Below are 20,209 nucleotides of genomic sequence, written 5' to 3'. Positions count from 1 at the left end.
CCTTTAGTTTAGTTACAACACACAGAGACACAGCCTTTAGTTTAGCTACAACACACAGAGAGACACAGCCTTTAGTTTAGCTACGACACACAGAGAGACACAGCCTTTAGTTTAGTTTCAACACAGAGAGACACAGCCTTTAGTTTAGCTACAACACACAGAGAGACACAGCCTTTAGTTTAGTTACAACACACAGAGAGACACAGCCTTTAGTTTAGCTACAACACACAGAGAGACACAGCCTTTAGTTTAGCTACAACACACAGAGAGACACAGCCTTTAGTTTAGCTACAACACACAGAGACACAGCCTTTAGTTTAGCTACAACACACAGAGACACAGCCTTTAGTTTAGTTACAACACACACAGAGACACAGCCTTTAGTTTAGTTACAACACACAGAGACACAGCCTTTAGTTTAGCTACAACACACAGAGAGACACAGCCTTTAGTTTAGCTACAACACACAGAGAGACACAGCCTTTAGTTTAGCTACAACACACAGAGACACAGCCTTTATTTTAGTTACAACACACAGAGAGACACAGTCTTTAGTTTAGCTACAACACACAGAGACACAGCCTTTAGTTTAGCTACAACACACAGAGACACAGTCTTTAGTTTAGTTACAACACACAGAGACACAGTCTTTAGTTTAGCTACAACACACAGAGACACAGCCTTTAGTTTAGTTACAACACACACAGAGACACAGTCTTTAGTTTAGTTACAACACACAGAGAGACACAGCCTTTAGTTACAACACACACAGAGACACAGCCTTTAGTTTAGTTACAACACACACAGAGACACAGTCTTTAGTTTAGTTACAACACACACAGAGACACAGCCTTTAGTTACAACACACACAGAGACACAGCCTTTAGTTTAGTTACAACACACAGAGAGACACAGCCTTTAGTTTAGCTACAACACACAGAGAGACACAGCCTTTAGTTTAGTTACAACACACAGAGACACAGTCTTTAGTTTAGTTACAACACACAGAGACACAGCCTTTAGTTACAACACACAGAGAGACACAGCCTTTAGTTTAGTTACAACACACACAGAGACACAGTCTTTAGTTTAGTTACAACACACAGAGAGACACAGCCTTTAGTTTAGCTACAACACACAGAGACACAGCCTTTAGTTTAGTTACAACACACAGAGACACAGTCTTTAGTTTAGTTACAACACACAGAGACACAGCCTTTAGTTTAGTTACAACACACAGAGACACAGTCTTTAGTTTAGTTACAACACACAGAGACACAGCCTTTAGTTTAGTTACAACACACAGAGAGACACAGTCTTTAGTTTAGCTACAACACACAGAGACACAGTCTTTAGTTTAGTTACAACACACAGAGACACAGCCTTTAGTTTAGTTACAACACACAGAGAGACACAGTCTTTAGTTTAGCTACAACACACAGAGACACAGTCTTTAGTTTAGCTACAACACACAGAGACACAGCCTTTAGTTTAGTTACAACACACAGAGAGACACAGTCTTTAGTTTAGCTACAACACACAGAGACACAGTCTTTAGTTTAGTTACAACACACAGAGACACAGCCTTTAGTTTAGCTACAACACACAGAGACACAGTCTTTAGTTTAGTTACAACACACAGAGACACAGCCTTTAGTTTAGTTACAACACACAGAGAGACACAGTCTTTAGTTTAGCTACAACACACAGAGACACAGTCTTTAGTTTAGTTACAACACACAGAGACACAGCCTTTAGTTTAGTTACAACACACAGAGAGACACAGTCTTTAGTTTAGCTACAACACACAGAGACACAGTCTTTAGTTTAGTTACAACACACAGAGACACAGCCTTTAGTTTAGCTACAACACACAGAGACACAGCCTTTAGTTTAGTTACAACACACAGAGACACAGCCTTTAGTTTAGCTACAACACACAGAGACACAGTCTTTAGTTGAGTTACAACACACACAGAGACACAGTCAGGGCAGTTCTACACTAGGACAGATATATAGAACAGATATATAGGACAGATATATAGGACTCCCAACAGGGCCGTTCTACACTAGGACAGATATATAGGACAGATATATAGGACTCCACACAGGGCCGGTCTACACTAGGACAGATATATAGGACTCCACACAGGGCCGTTCTACACTAGGACAGATATATAGGACAGATATATAGGACAGATATACAGGACTGAGTGTGTGTGTGTGTGTGTGTGTGTGTGTGTGTGTGTGTGTGTGTGTGTGTGTGTGTGTGTGTGTGTGTGTGTGTGTGTGTGTGTGTGTGTGTGTGTGTGTGTGTGTGTGTGTGTGTGTGTGTGTGTGTGTGTGTGTGTGTGTTCCGGTCTGTCCGTTCTACACTACACTATTTTTATATCATAGACTGTTAGTGTCCATTTCAGGACAGCACTGTGATCAGCATTAAGTGTGTGATCACATTAAGTGTGTGTGGTGTGTGTGTGTGCGCGCGCCTCACCTTAACCCCCTCGGCCTGCGCGTGGAGAATGTGGGTGGAGCTCCCGGCACTCTGACCACTCCCTGATGACCTCACACTGGTCACACTGCCAGAGCTCCCCACGCTACTTCGGTCTCCACCTGGTAAACACAACACAACACACACACACACACAGGTGTGTGTTAACACAGAACCAGGTATCATATGTGTTTCTCCGCTACAATGCACTGGACAGCAGCCCACTCAACAGCATGGGTTCACGACTAGGACAGACGAGGTGATTGACGGAGTGACTGACACACTTAAACACACACACATCCACTGACCGACGCAGGCCTGATGACTGACAGAGAGACTAAAGACCCATGCAGAGAGAGAGAGAGAGAGAAAGACAGAGAGAGACAGAGAGAGACAGAGAGAGAGACAGAGACAGAGAGAGAGACAGAGACAGAGACAGAGACAGAGACAGAGCGAGAGACCGAGAGAGAGACCGAGACAGAGAGAGAGACAGAGAGAGAGAGACAGAGAGAGAGACAGAGAGAGAGACAGAGAGAGAGAGACAGAGAGAGAGACCGAGAGAGAAACAGAGACAGAGAGAGAGACAGAGAGAGAGACATAGAGAGAGACAGAGAGAGAGACATAGAGAGAGACAGAGAGAGATACAGAGAGAGATACAGAGAGAGAGACAGAGAGAGAGAGACAGAGAGATAGATAGATGGATAGAGAGATAGATAGAGAGATAGATAGAGAGATAGATAGATATATAGATAGATAGATAATGACTGCAGCCCTCCACACACAGCCAGGGACCAGGTACTGCCAGGTACAGCCAGGGACCAGGTACTGCCAGGTACAGCCAGGGACCAGGTACTGCCAGGTAGGTACTGGTCTCTGTTCAGTTCTGGACATAATGGAGAGATGGCAGGGTCTCTAAGGTGCCCCTATCCACTGATTCTAGGTCAGATCCTATAGGGGCCATTGTGTTGCCTTTCCCTATAGTATTAGCCCGGATAATCTGATCTAGACCTATGGTTAGGGGCAGCTTCAATCTGTAGACAACGCCACAGGTCAGGGGTCAGGCAGGGCTGCGCGGGGCGGGGTTACCTGGCCCAGGCTTGCGCAGCACCCATATCTCCTCGCTGGAGCTGCCCTGGGGGCCGCAGGACCGGGTGGGGGAACCGTGAGGGGTGGCTTCTGAGCCGCGACAACCTTCAACACAGAAACCACTGTTAACCTCTAAATCCCCCTGCTCCGCTAATCTAGCTGTAGCCGCTAACCCCAGCTACGCTAAACTATCAGCTAATCCTGGGGATAAACTAGCCTTGGCACCTAACTCTGGGGTTAAATTAGCATTATACAGCTAAAACCCCCTCTAAACTAGCATTAGTAGCTAACCCCAAACTAGCCACCACTGCTAGTCCTGGGGCTAAAATAGCATTAGAAGCTAACCCTGTAACTGAACTAGCATTAGTAGCTAACCCCAAACTAGGAATCACTGTTAGTCCTGGGGCTAAAATAGCATTAGAAGCTAACCCTTTCACTGAAACAGCATTAGTAGCTAACCTTAAACTAGGAATCAGTGTTAGTCCTGGGGCTAAAATAGCATTAGAAGCTAACCCCAAACTAGCCATCACTGCTAGCCATGGGGCTAAAATAGCATTAGCAGCTAAATCTGTCACTGGACTAGCATTAGTAGCTAACCCTAAACTAGGAATCACTGCTAGTCCTGGGGCTAAACTACCATTAGCAGTTAACCCTGACGCTAATGTAGTGTTAGCCAATAACTAGCATTAGCAGCTAACAATTAAGCAAAACTAGCATTCACTGCAAAACAGTTAATCACTCACCCTCTAACTCTAAACCTTAGCTTTGCTAGCATTGATCCGCTAATCCTAAACTGGCTAACCAGCCCCACCACGATCCCCAACCAGCAGGACAGATGGGGGTGCAGGGCGGGGTGGGGGTAAGGGGGACCCTAGAATATACTCTATATCTGCTTGTTTAACTTCACCCTGTCTTAACAGCAGACACAGACACACACGCATATATACATCACATATATATATATATATTCCATAGATATATGAGAACATTTATATACCATTGTACATAAATAGATCAGTAGCATGCATGTATATCTGTGTAGATATATATATATATATGTGTCAGAATGTACATAAATATACATATATATGTATAATATATGAAGAGATATATGATGATATATGCAGGGTAAGGTAAGGTATGAGCTGCAGTTCATCAGGAGAGAGAGTTACAGTAGAACAGGAACTCAAGGCATTTAGAGACTGGGGGAGAGGATACAGTAGAACAGAGACGCAAGGCCTTTAGAGACTGGAGGAGAGGATTACAGTAGAACAGGGACTCGAGGACTTTAGAGACTGGAGGAGAGGATTACAGTAAAACTGGAACTCAAGGCCTTTAGAGACTGGAGGAGAGGATACAGTAGAACAGAGACGCAAGGCCTTTAGAGACTGGAGGAGAGGATTACAGTAGAACAGAGACTCAAGGCCTTTAGAGACTGGAGGAGAGGATTACAGTAGAACAGGGACTCAAGGCCTTTAGAGACTGGAGGAGAGGATTACAGTAGAACAGGGACTCAGGGCCTTTAGAGACTGGAGGAGAGGATTACAGTAGAACAGGGACTCAAGGCCTTTAGAGACTGGAGGAGAGGATTACAGTATAACAGGGACTCAGGGCCTTTAGAGACTGGAGGAGAGGATTACAGTAGAACCTAGAGACTCAAGGCCTTTATAAACCATAGAGACTGGAGGAGAGGATTACAGTAAAACAGGGACTCAGGGCCTTTAGAGACTGGAGGAGAGGATTACAGTAGAACCTAGAGACTCAATGCCTTTAGAGACTGGAGGAGAGGATTACAGTAGAACAGAGACTCAAGGCCTTTATAAACCATAGAGACTGGAGGAGAGGATTACAGTAGAACAGGGACTCAAGGCCTTTAGAGACTGAAGGAGAGGGTTACAGTAGAACAGGGACTCAAGGCCTTTAGAGACTGGAGGAGAGGATTACAGTAGAACAGAGACTCAAGGCCTTTAGAGACTGGAGGAGAGGATTACAGTAAAACAGGGACTCAGGGCCTTTAGAGACTGGAGGAGAGGATTACAGTAGAATAGAGACTCAATGCCTTTAGAGACTGGAGGAGAGGATTACAGTAGAACAGGGACTCAAGGCCTTTAGAGACTGGAGGAGATGATTACAGTAGAACAGGGACTCAGGGCCTTTAGAGCCTGGAGGAGAGGATTACAGTAGAACAGGGACTCAAGGCCTTTAGAGACTGGAGGAGAGGATTGCAGTAGAACAGGGACTCAAGGCCTTTAGAGACTGGAGGAGAGGGTTACAGTAGAACAGGGACTCAGGGCCTTTAGAGGATTACAGTAAAACAAGGACTAAGGGCCTTTAGAGACTGGAGGAGAGGGTTACAGTAGAACAGGAACCCGAGGCCTTTAGAGACTGGAGGAGAGGGTTACAGTAGAACAGGGACTCAGGGCCTTTAGAGACTGGAGGAGAGGATTACAGTAGAACAGAGACTCGGGCCTTTAGAGACTGGAGGAGAGGATTGCAGTAGAACAGGGACTCAAGGCCTTTATAAACCATAGAGACTGGAGGAGAGGATTACAGTAGAACAGGGACTCAAGGCCTTTAGAGACTGGAGGAGAGGATTACAGTAGAACCGGAACTCGAGGCATTTAGAGACTGGAGGAGAGGATTACAGTAAAACAGGGACTCGAGGCCTTTAGAGACTGGAGGAGAGGATTATAGTAAAACAGGGACTCGAGGCCTTTAGAGACTGGAGGAGAGGGTTACAGTAGAACAGGAACTCGAGGCCTTTAGAAACTGGAGGAGAGGATTACAGTAGAACAGGGACTCAAGGCCTTTATAAACCATAGAGACTGGAGGAGAGGATTACAGTAGAACAGGGACTCAAGGCCTTTAGAGACTGGAGGAGAGGATTACAGTAGAACAGAGACTCAAGGCCTTTAGAGACTGGAGGAGAGGATTACAGTAGAACAGGGACTCAACTGAAACACCGCTAACCAAACAACAGTGCTAGGTGGCTGTACTACTGAAACACTGCTAACCAAACAACAGTGCTAGTGTCACGTTCTGACCATCGTTCGTGTGTGTTTTCCTTGTTTTAGTGTTGGTCAGGACGTGAACTGGGTGGGCATTCTATGTTGGATGTCTTGTTTGTCTATTCCTATGTCCGGCCTGATATGGTTCTCAATCAGAGGCAGGTGTTAGTCATTGTCTCTGATTGGGAACCATATTTAGGTAGCCTGGGTTTCACTGTGTGTTTGTGGGTGATTGTTCCTGTCTATGTGTTTTTCACCAGATAGGCTGTTTTAGGTTTTCGTTACGTTGATCACGTTCTTTATTTTGTAGTGTTTGCATTGATTCGTGTTTTACGTTTGTTCATTAAAACATGGATCGCAATCTACACGCTGCATTTTGGTCCGACTCTCCTTCTCATAAAGAAAACCGTTACAGAATCACCCACCACAAAAGGACCAAGCAGCGTGTCAACAGGCAGGAGCAGCGCGAGGAGACGCGCAATAAGGATTTCTGGACATGGGAGGAAATCCTCGACGGGAGAGGACCCTGGGCTAAACCAGGGGAGTGTAGCCGCCCAAAGGAGCAGCCCAAAGAGGAGGTATGGACATGGGAGGACGAATTAGAAGGAAGAGGACCCTGGGCTCAGCCAGGAGAATATCGCCGCCCCAAAGAAGAACTGGAGGCGGCGAAAGCGGAGAGGCGCAGATATGAGGAGGCAGCACGACGTAGCGGATGGAAGCCTGAGAAGCAGCCCCAAAAATTTCTTGGGGGGGGGGCTAACAGGGAGTATGGCTACGCCAGGTAGGAGACCTGGGCAGACTCCCTGTGCTTACCGGGGGGCTAGAGAGACCGGACAGGCACCGTGTTATGCAGTGGTGCGCACGGTGTCTCCAGTGCGGGTGCATAGCCCGGTGCGGTATATTCCAGCTCCGCGTGTTGGCCGGGCTAGATTGAGCGTCGAGCCTAATGCCATGAAGCCGGCTCTACGCAGCTGGTCCCCAGTGCGTCTCCTTGGGCCGGCTTACATGGCACCAGCCTTGCGCTCGGTGTCTCCGGTTCGCCTGCATAGCCCAGTGCGGGCTATTCCACCTCGCCGCACTGGCAGGGCGACCGTGAGCATTCAACCAGGTAAGGTTGGGCAGGCTCGGTGCTCAAGAGCTCCAGTGCGCCTGCACGGTCCGGTTTTTCCAGTACCACCTCCACACCCCAGCCCTCCGGTAGCAGCTCCCCGCACCAGGCTTCCTGTGCGTGTCCTCGGCCCAGTACCACCAGTGCCAGCACCACGCATCAGGCCTACAGTGCGCCTCGCCTGTCCAGCGCTGTCGGAGCCCTCCTCCTCTCCAGCGCTGTTGGAGTCTCCCGCCTGTCTAGCGTTGTTAGAGCCTTCCTCCTCTACAGCGCTGCCGGAGTCTCCCGCCTGTTCAGAACTGCCAGTCTGCAAGGAGCTGCCAGTCTGCAAGGAGCTGCCAGTCTGCAAGGAGCTGCCAGTCTGCAAGGAGCTGCCAGTCTGCATAGAGCTGCCAGTCTGCAAGGAGCTGCCAGTCTGCAAGGAGCCGCCAGAGCTGCCTGTCTGCAGGATGCCGCCAAAGCTGCCAGTCTGCAAGGAGCCGCCAGAGCTGCTAGTCTGCAAGGAGCTGCCAGTTAGCATGGAGCAGCCAGGGCCGCCAGTCAGCATGGAGCAGCCAGGGCCGCCAGTCAGCATGGAGCAGCCAGGGCCGCCAGTCAGCATGGAGCAGCCAGGGCCGCCAGTCAGCATGGAGCAGCCAGTCAGCATGGAGCAGCCAGAGCTGCCAGTCAGCATGGAGCAGCCTGTCAGCATGGAGCAGCCAGAGCTGCCAGTCAGCATGGAGCAGCCAGTCAGCATGGAGCAGCCAGAGCTGCCAGTCATCATGGAGCAGCCAGTCAGCATGGAGCAGCCAGATCTGCCAGTCGACCAGACTCTTCCAGATCTGCCAGTCGACCAGACTCTTCCAGATCTGCCAGTCGACCAGACTCTTCCAGATCTGCCAGTCGACCAGACTCTTCCAGATCTGCCAGTCGACCAGACTCTTCCAGATCTGCCAGTCGACCAGACTCTTCCAGATCTGCCAGTCGACCAGACTCTTCCAGATCTGCCAGTCGACCAGACTCTTCCAGATCTGCCAGTCGACCAGACTCTTCCAGATCTGCCAGTCGACCAGACTCTTCCAGATCTGCCAGTCGACCAGACTCTTCCAGATCTGCCAGTCAACCAGACTCTTCCAGATCTGCCAGTCGACCAGACTCTTCCAGATCTGCCAGTCGACCAGACTCTTCCAGATCTGCCAGTCAGCCAGACTCTTCCAGATCTGCCAGTCAGCCAGGATCTGCCAGAACCGCCAGCCAGCCAGGATCTGCCGGATCTAACTACCTGCCTGAGCTTCCTCTCAGTGCTGTGCTACCCATCAGTCCCGAGCTACTTCTGTCCCGAGCTGCCCCTCTGTCTCGAGCTGACCCTCTGTCCCGAGCTGTCATTAAGAAGGGTCACCTATCTAGGGACGCTAAGGAGGTGGACTAAAACTGTTATGGAGTGGGGTCCACGTCCAGCGCCAGAGCCGCCACCGCGGACAGATGCCCACCCACACCCTCCCCCATAGGTTTAAGTTGTGCGTCCGGAGTCCGCACCTTGGAGGGGGGGTACTGTCACGTTCTGACCATCGTTCGTGTGTGTTTTCCTTGTTTTAGTGTTGGTCAGGACGTGAACTGGGTGGGCATTCTATGTTGGATGTCTTGTTTGTCTATTCCTATGTCCGGCCTGATATGGTTCTCAATCAGAGGCAGGTGTTAGTCATTGTCTCTGATTGGGAACCATATTTAGGTAGCCTGGGTTTCACTGTGTGTTTGTGGGTGATTGTTCCTGTCTATGTGTTTTTCACCAGATAGGCTGTTTTAGGTTTTCGTTACGTTGATCACGTTCTTTATTTTGTAGTGTTTGCATTGATTCGTGTTTTACGTTTGTTCATTAAAACATGGATCGCAATCTACACGCTGCATTTTGGTCCGACTCTCCTTCTCATAAAGAAAACCGTTACAGCTAGGTGGCTGTGCTACTGAAACACTGCTAACCAAACAACAGTGCTAGGTGGCTGTGCTACTGAAACACTGCTAACCAAACAACAGTGCTAGGTGGCTGTGCTACTGAAACACTGCTAACCAAACAACAGTGCTAGGTGGCTGTGCAACTGAAACACTGCTAACCAAACAACAGCACTAGGTGGCTGTACTACTGAAACACCGCTAACCAAACAACAGAGCTAGGAGGCTAGATAGTTGTTTTCTTGTTGGAAGATCCACTTGTGGCTAAGTTTCAGCCTCCTGGATGAGGCAACCAGAGTTCTTGGGCTGATTTTGAGTTCATGGTGCCGTTGACCCTTAACAAGGGCCCCAGGATCAGTGGAATCAAAACATCCCCCATAACATGAAAATATATTTTACAGTAGGTATGAGGTACTTTTCTGCATAGTGTTTAATATGCATGGCTCTTTCAATGCCAATCCCACCCCTGGTGTGTGTGGCCAAAGAGCTCTATTTTTGTCTCAAATGGCTTGGTTCCAATCCAAGGGCCTTTCGCCATGGTGATTTCGCCATGGCGATGGATGTGAAATGGATTTTACATGTCTGTTACCTCATTATTAAACCCTCAGCGAAACAGGAAGCTACGGAAGACCACAACACAAGCTACGGAAGACCACAATACAAGCTACGGAAGACCACAACACAAGCTACGGAAGACCACAATACAAGCTACGGAAGACCACAACACAAGCTACGGAAGACTACAATACAAGCTACGGAAGACCACAATACAAGCTACGGAAGACTACAACACAAGCTACGGAAGACCACGATTCAACACAACACCACACTGTAACCCTTGTTCAACAGCAACACTACACTATAACCCTTGTTCAACAGCAGCACTACACTATAACCCTTGTTCAACAGCAGCACTACACTATAACCCTTGTTCAACAGCAACACTACACTGTAACCTTGTTCAACAGCAACACCCCACTGTAACCCTTGTTCAACAGCAGCACAACACTATAACCCTTGTTCAACAGCAGCACTACACTATAACCCTTGTTCAACAGCAACACCACACTATAACCCTTGTTCAACAGCAACACCACACTATAACCCGTGTTCAACAGCAGCACTACACTATAACCCTTGTTCAACAGCAACACTACACTATAACCCTTGTTCAACAGCAACACTACACTATAACCCTTGTTCAACAGCAACACTACACTGTAACCTTGTTCAACAGCAACACCCCACTATAACCCTCGTTCAACAGCAAAACTACACTGTAACCTTGTTCAACAGCAACACCCACTATAACCCTTGTTCAACAGCAACACTACACTGTAACCTTGTTCAACAGCAACACCACACTATAACCCTTGTTCAACAGCAACACTACACTGTAATCCTTGTTCAACAGCAACACCCCACTATAACCCTTGTTCAACAGCAACACTACACTGTAACCTTGTTCAACAGCAACACCACATAACCTTGTTCAACAGCAACACTACACTGTAACCTTGTTCAACAGCAACACCCCACTATAACCCTTGTTCAACAGCAACACTACACTGTAACCTTGTTCAACAGCAACACCCCACTATAACCATTGTTCAACAGCAACACTACACTGTAACCTTGTTCAACAGCAACACCCCACTATAACCCTTGTTCAACAGCAACACTACACTGTAACCTTGTTCAACAGCAACACCCCACTATAACCCTTGTTCAACAGCAACACCCCACTATAACCCTTGTTCAACAGCAACACCCCACTATAACCCTTGTTCAACAGCAACACTATACTGTAACCTTGTTCAACAGCAACACTACACTGTAACCTTGTTCAACAGCAACACCCCACTATAACCCTTGTTCAACAGCAACACTACACTGTAACCTTGTTCAACAGCAACACCCCACGATAACCCTTGTTCAACAGCAACACCCCACTATAACCCTTGTTCAACAGCAACACTACACTGTAACCTTGTTCAACAGCAACACCCCACTATAACCCTTGTTCAACAGCAATACTACACTGTAACCTTGTTCAACAGCAAGACCCCACTATAACCCTTGTTCAACAGCAACACAACACTACACTGTAACCTTGTTCAACAGCAACACCCCACTATAACCCTTGTTCAACAGCAACACTACACTGTAACTCTTATTCAAAAGCAACACCAGACTGTAACCCTTGTTCAACAGCAACACAACACTGTAACCTTGTTCAACAGCAACACCACACTATAACCCTTGTTCAACAGCAACACCCCACTATAACCCTTGTTCAACAGCAACACAACACTGTAATCCTTGTTCAACAGCAACACCCGACTATAACCCTTGTTCAACAGCAACACTACACTGTAACCCTTGTTCAACAGCAACACCCCACTATAACCCTTGTTCAACAGCAACACTACACTGTAACCTTGTTCAACAGCAACACTACACTGTAACCCTTGTTCAACAGCAACACCCCACTGTAACCCTTGTTCAACCCACTATTAACCTTGTTCAACAGCAACACTACACTGCAACCCTTGTTCAACAGCATCACTACACTATAACCCTTGTTCAACAGCAACACCCCACTATAACCCTTGTTCAACAGCAACACAACACTAGACTGTAACCCTTGTTCAACAGCAACACTACACTGTAACCCTTGTTCAACAGCAGCACCCCACTATAACCCTTGTTCAACAGCAACACAACACTAGACTGTAACCCTTGTTCAACTGCAACACTACACTGTGTAACTATTGTTCAACAGCAACACAACACTAGACTGTAACCCTTGTTCAACAGCAACACTACACTGTAACCATTGTTCAACAGCAACACTACACTGTAACTCTTGTTCAACAGCAACACTACACTGTAACCCTTGTTCAACAGCAACACAACACTGTTATCCTTGTTCAACAGCAACACCCCACTATAACCCTTGTTCAACAGCAACACTACACTGTAACCCTTGTTCAACAGCAACACAACACTATAACCCTTGTTCAACAGCAACACTACACTGTAACCTTGTTCAACAGCAACACTACACTGTAACCCTTGTTCAACAGCAACACCCCACTATAACCCTTTTTGAACAGCAACACTACACTATAACCCTTGTTCAACAGCAACACTACACTATAACCCTTGTTCAACAGCAACACAACACTATAACCCTTGTTCAACAGCAACACTACACTGTAACCTTGTTCAACAGCAACACAACACTGTTATCCTTGTTCAACAGCAACACCCCACTATAACCCTTGTTCAACAGCAACACTACACTATAACCCTTGTTCAACAGCATCACTACACTAGACTGTAACCCTTGTTCAACAGCAACACTACACTGTAACCCTTGTACACTGTAACCCTTGTTCAACAGCAACACCACACTATAACCCTTGTTCAACAGCAACACCCCACTATAACCCTTGTTCAACAGCAACACTACACTGTAACCCTTGTTCAGCAGCAACACTACACTGTAACCCTTGTTCAACAGCAACACCAGACTGTAACCCTTGTTCAACAGCAACACTACACTGTAACCCTTGTTCAACAGCAACACCACACTATAACCCTTGTTCAACAGCAACACCCCACTATAACCCTTGTTCAACAGCAACACTACACTGTAACCCTTGTTCAGCAGCAACACTACACTGTAACCCTTGTTCAACAGCAACACCAGACTGTAACCCATGTTCAACAGCAACACCCCACTGTAACCCTTGTTCAACAGCATCACTACACTAGACTGTAACCCTTGTTCAACAGCAACACTACACTGTAACCCTTGTACACTGTAACCCTTGTTCAACAGCAACACCACACTATAACCCTTGTTCAACAGCAACACTACACTGTAACCCTTGTTCAACAGCAACACCCCACTATAACCCTTGTTCAACAGCAACACCCCACTATAACCCTTGTTCAACAGCAACACTACACTGTAACCCTTGTTCAACAGCAACACCCCACTGTAACCCTTGTTCAACAGCAACACCCCACTGTAACTCTTGTTCAACAGCAACACTACACTGTAACCCTTGTTCAACAGCAACACTACACTGTAACCCTTGTTCAACAGCAACACCACACTATAACCCTTGTTCAAAAGCAACACCCCACTATAACCCTTGTTCAACAGCAACACAACACCAGACTGTAACCCTTGTTCAACAGCAACACTACACTGTAACCCTTGTTCAACAGCATCACTACACTATAACCCTTGTTCAACAGCATCACCCCACTATAACCCTTGTTCAGCAGCAACACCACACTGTAACCCTTGTTCAACAGCAACACTCCACTGTAACTCTTGTTCAACAGCAACAGCAACACCCCACTATAACCCTTATTCAACAGCAACACCCAACTGTAACCCTTGTTCAACAGCAACACTACACTGTGACCCTTGTTCAACAGCTACACCCCACTATAACCCTTGTTCAACAGCAACACTCCACTATAACCCTTGTTCAACAGCAACACTACACTGTAACCCTTGTTCAACAGCAACACTACACTGTAACCCTTGTTCAACAGCAACAATACACTGTAACCCTTGTTCAACAGCAACACAACACTATAACCCTTGTTCAACAGCAACACTACACTGTAACCCTTGTTCAACAGCATCACAACACTATAACCCTTGTTCAACAGCATCACTACACTATAACCCTTGTTCAACAGCAACACTACACTGTAACCCTTGTTCAACAGCAACACAACACTATAAACCTTGTTGAACAGCAACACTACACTATAACCCTTGTTCAACAGCATCACTACACTATAACCCTTGTTCAACAGCAACAGCAACACCACACTATAACCCTTGTTCAACAGCAACACAACACCACACTGTAACCCTTGTTCAACTGCAACACCCCACTATCACCCTTGTTCAACAGCATCACTACACTATAACCCTTGTTCAACAGCAACACAACACCACACTGTAACCCTTGTTCAACAGCAACACCCCACTATAACCCTTGTTCAACAGCAACACAACACTATAAACCTTGTTGAACAGCAACACTACACTATAACCCTTGTTCAACAGCATCACTACACTATAACCCTTGTTCAACAGCAACACAACACCACACTGTAACCCTTGTTCAACAGCAACACCCCACTATAACCCTTGTTCAACAGCAACACTACACTATAACCCTTGTTCAACAGCAACACAACACTGTAATCCTTGTTCAACAGCAACACCCCACTATAACCCTTGTTCAACAGCAACACCCCACTATAACCCTTGTTCAACAGCAACACTACACTGTAACCTTGTTCAACAGCAACACCCCACTATAACCCTTGTTCAACAGCAATACTACACTGTAACCTTGTTCAACAGCAAGACCCCACTATAACCCTTGTTCAACAGCAACACAACACTACACTGTAACCTTGTTCAACAGCAACACCCCACTATAACCCTTGTTCAACAGCAACACTACACTGTAACTCTTATTCAAAAGCAACACCAGACTGTAACCCTTGTTCAACAGCAACACAACACTGTAACCTTGTTCAACAGCAACACCACACTATAACCCTTGTTCAACAGCAACACCCCACTATAACCCTTGTTCAACAGCAACACAACACTGTAATCCTTGTTCAACAGCAACACCCGACTATAACCCTTGTTCAACAGCAACACTACACTGTAACCCTTGTTCAACAGCAACACCCCACTATAACCCTTGTTCAACAGCAACACTACACTGTAACCTTGTTCAACAGCAACACTACACTGTAACCCTTGTTCAACAGCAACACCCCACTGTAACCCTTGTTCAACCCACTATTAACCTTGTTCAACAGCAACACTACACTGCAACCCTTGTTCAACAGCATCACTACACTATAACCCTTGTTCAACAGCAACACCCCACTATAACCCTTGTTCAACAGCAACACAACACTAGACTGTAACCCTTGTTCAACAGCAACACTACACTGTAACCCTTGTTCAACAGCAGCACCCCACTATAACCCTTGTTCAACAGCAACACAACACTAGACTGTAACCCTTGTTCAACTGCAACACTACACTGTGTAACTATTGTTCAACAGCAACACAACACTAGACTGTAACCCTTGTTCAACAGCAACACTACACTGTAACCATTGTTCAACAGCAACACTACACTGTAACTCTTGTTCAACAGCAACACTACACTGTAACCCTTGTTCAACAGCAACACAACACTGTTATCCTTGTTCAACAGCAACACCCCACTATAACCCTTGTTCAACAGCAACACTACACTGTAACCCTTGTTCAACAGCAACACAACACTATAACCCTTGTTCAACAGCAACACTACACTGTAACCTTGTTCAACAGCAACACTACACTGTAACCCTTGTTCAACAGCAACACCCCACTATAACCCTTTTTGAACAGCAACACTACACTATAACCCTTGTTCAACAGCAACACTACACTATAACCCTTGTTCAACAGCAACACAACACTATAACCCTTGTTCAACAGCAACACTACACTGTAACCTTGTTCAACAGCAACACAACACTGTTATCCTTGTTCAACAGCAACACCCCACTATAACCCTTGTTCAACAGCAACACTACACTATAACCCTTGTTCAACAGCATCACTACACTAGACTGTAACCCTTGTTCAACAGCAACACTACACTGTAACCCTTGTACACTGTAACCCTTGTTCAACAGCAACACCACACTATAACCCTTGTTCAACAGCAACACCCCACTATAACCCTTGTTCAACAGCAACACTACACTGTAACCCTTGTTCAGCAGCAACACTACACTGTAACCCTTGTTCAACAGCAACACCAGACTGTAACCCTTGTTCAACAGCAACACAACACTGTAATCCTTGTTCAACAGCAACACCCCACTATAACCCTTGTTCAACAGCAACACCCCACTATAACCCTTGTTCAACAGCAACACTACACTGTAACCTTGTTCAACAGCAACACCCCACTATAACCCTTGTTCAACAGCAATACTACACTGTAACCTTGTTCAACAGCAAGACCCCACTATAACCCTTGTTCAACAGCAACACAACACTACACTGTAACCTTGTTCAACAGCAACACCCCACTATAACCCTTGTTCAACAGCAACACTACACTGTAACTCTTATTCAAAAGCAACACCAGACTGTAACCCTTGTTCAACAGCAACACAACACTGTAACCTTGTTCAACAGCAACACCACACTATAACCCTTGTTCAACAGCAACACCCCACTATAACCCTTGTTCAACAGCAACACAACACTGTAATCCTTGTTCAACAGCAACACCCGACTATAACCCTTGTTCAACAGCAACACTACACTGTAACCCTTGTTCAACAGCAACACCCCACTATAACCCTTGTTCAACAGCAACACTACACTGTAACCTTGTTCAACAGCAACACTACACTGTAACCCTTGTTCAACAGCAACACCCCACTGTAACCCTTGTTCAACCCACTATTAACCTTGTTCAACAGCAACACTACACTGCAACCCTTGTTCAACAGCATCACTACACTATAACCCTTGTTCAACAGCAACACCCCACTATAACCCTTGTTCAACAGCAACACAACACTAGACTGTAACCCTTGTTCAACAGCAACACTACACTGTAACCCTTGTTCAACAGCAGCACCCCACTATAACCCTTGTTCAACAGCAACACAACACTAGACTGTAACCCTTGTTCAACTGCAACACTACACTGTGTAACTATTGTTCAACAGCAACACAACACTAGACTGTAACCCTTGTTCAACAGCAACACTACACTGTAACCATTGTTCAACAGCAACACTACACTGTAACTCTTGTTCAACAGCAACACTACACTGTAACCCTTGTTCAACAGCAACACAACACTGTTATCCTTGTTCAACAGCAACACCCCACTATAACCCTTGTTCAACAGCAACACTACACTGTAACCCTTGTTCAACAGCAACACAACACTATAACCCTTGTTCAACAGCAACACTACACTGTAACCTTGTTCAACAGCAACACTACACTGTAACCCTTGTTCAACAGCAACACCCCACTATAACCCTTTTTGAACAGCAACACTACACTATAACCCTTGTTCAACAGCAACACTACACTATAACCCTTGTTCAACAGCAACACAACACTATAACCCTTGTTCAACAGCAACACTACACTGTAACCTTGTTCAACAGCAACACAACACTGTTATCCTTGTTCAACAGCAACACCCCACTATAACCCTTGTTCAACAGCAACACTACACTATAACCCTTGTTCAACAGCATCACTACACTAGACTGTAACCCTTGTTCAACAGCAACACTACACTGTAACCCTTGTACACTGTAACCCTTGTTCAACAGCAACACCACACTATAACCCTTGTTCAACAGCAACACCCCACTATAACCCTTGTTCAACAGCAACACTACACTGTAACCCTTGTTCAGCAGCAACACTACACTGTAACCCTTGTTCAACAGCAACACCAGACTGTAACCCTTGTTCAACAGCAACACTACACTGTAACCCTTGTTCAACAGCAACACCACACTATAACCCTTGTTCAACAGCAACACCCCACTATAACCCTTGTTCAACAGCAACACTACACTGTAACCCTTGTTCAGCAGCAACACTACACTGTAACCCTTGTTCAACAGCAACACCAGACTGTAACCCATGTTCAACAGCAACACCCCACTGTAACCCTTGTTCAACAGCATCACTACACTAGACTGTAACCCTTGTTCAACAGCAACACTACACTGTAACCCTTGTACACTGTAACCCTTGTTCAACAGCAACACTACACTATAACCCTTGTTCAACAGCAACACTACACTGTAACCCTTGTTCAACAGCAACACCCCACTATAACCCTTGTTCAACAGCAACACCCCACTATAACCCTTGTTCAACAGCAACACTACACTGTAACCCTTGTTCAACAGCAACACCCCACTGTAACCCTTGTTCAACAGCAACACCCCACTGTAACTCTTGTTCAACAGCAACACTACACTGTAACCCTTGTTCAACAGCAACACTACACTGTAACCCTTGTTCAACAGCAACACCACACTATAACCCTTGTTCAAAAGCAACACCCCACTATAACCCTTGTTCAACAGCAACACAACACCAGACTGTAACCCTTGTTCAACAGCAACTGCAACACTACACTGTAACCCTTGTTCAACAGCATCACTACACTATAACCCTTGTTCAACAGCATCACCCCACTATAACCCTTGTTCAGCAGCAACACCACACTGTAACCCTTGTTCAACAGCAACACTCCACTGTAACTCTTGTTCAACAGCAACAGCAACACCCCACTATAACCCTTATTCAACAGCAACACCCAACTGTAACCCTTGTTCAACAGCAACACTACACTGTGACCCTTGTTCAACAGCTACACCCCACTATAACCCTTGTTCAACAGCAACACTCCACTATAACCCTTGTTCAACAGCAACACTACACTGTAACCCTTGTTCAAAAGCAACACTACACTGTAACCCTTGTTCAACAGCAACAATACACTGTAACCCTTGTTCAACAGCAACACAACACTATAACCCTTGTTCAACAGCAACACTACACTGTAACCCTTGTTCAACAGCATCACAACACTATAACCCTTGTTCAACAGCATCACTACACTATAACCCTTGTTCAACAGCAACACTACACTGTAACCCTTGTTCAACAGCAACACAACACTATAAACCTTGTTGAACAGCAACACTACACTATAACCCTTGTTCAACAGCATCACTACACTATAACCCTTGTTCAACAGCAACAGCAACACCACACTATAACCCTTGTTCAACAGCAACACAACACCACACTGTAACCCTTGTTCAACTGCAACACCCCACTATCACCCTTGTTCAACAGCATCACTACACTATAACCCTTGTTCAACAGCAACACAACACCACACTGTAACCCTTGTTCAACAGCAACACCCCACTATAACCCTTGTTCAACAGCAACACAACACTATAAACCTTGTTTAAATTGCAACACTACACTATAACCCTTGTTCAACAGCATCACTACACTATAACCCTTGTTCAACAGCAACACAACACCACACTGTAACCCTTGTTCAACAGCAACACCCCACTATAACCCTTGTTCAACAGCAACACTACACTATAACCCTTGTTCAACAGCAACACAACACTGTAATCCTTGTTCAACAGCAACACCCCACTATAACCCTTGTTCAACAGCAACACTACACTGTAACCCTTGTTCAACAGCAACACTACACTGTAACCCTTGTTCAACAGCAACACAACACTATAACCCTTGTTCAACAGCAACACTACACTATAACCCTTGTTCAACAGCATCACTACACTATAACCCTTGTTCAACAGCAACACCCCACTGTAACCCTTGTTCAACAGCATCACTACACTATAACCCTTGTTCAACAGCATCACTACACTATAACCCTTGTTCAACAGCAACACCACACTGTAACCCTTGTTCAA

General features: G+C 45.9%; 1 protein-coding gene across 6 annotated transcripts in view; it reads right to left on the bottom strand.

The window, feature by feature from the left end:
* LOC110516853 (caskin-1) overlaps positions 1-20,209 on the bottom strand; it is a 135,352-nt gene that overhangs the window by 31,917 nt on the left and 83,226 nt on the right. For 4 of the 6 annotated variants that reach the window (XM_036972308.1, XM_036972309.1, XM_036972311.1 and 1 more), the window contains 2 exons: positions 3,575-3,679; positions 2,492-2,610 (listed from right to left, as the gene is read on the bottom strand). In XM_036972308.1, coding sequence (XP_036828203.1) covers positions 2,492-2,610; positions 3,575-3,679 — 224 coding nt within the window. The remainder of the gene's footprint in view (positions 1-2,491; positions 2,611-3,574; positions 3,680-20,209) is intronic. The other 2 variants (XM_036972310.1, XM_036972313.1) reach the window with 1 other exon arrangement.

Source organism: Oncorhynchus mykiss, unplaced genomic scaffold, assembly GCF_013265735.2.
Source record: "Oncorhynchus mykiss isolate Arlee unplaced genomic scaffold, USDA_OmykA_1.1 un_scaffold_140, whole genome shotgun sequence".
NCBI classification, from domain to species: Eukaryota; Metazoa; Chordata; class Actinopteri; order Salmoniformes; family Salmonidae; genus Oncorhynchus; species Oncorhynchus mykiss.
The sequence above is the reverse complement of the archived record's forward strand: the minus strand, read 5'-3'. Positions and strand labels throughout refer to the sequence as shown.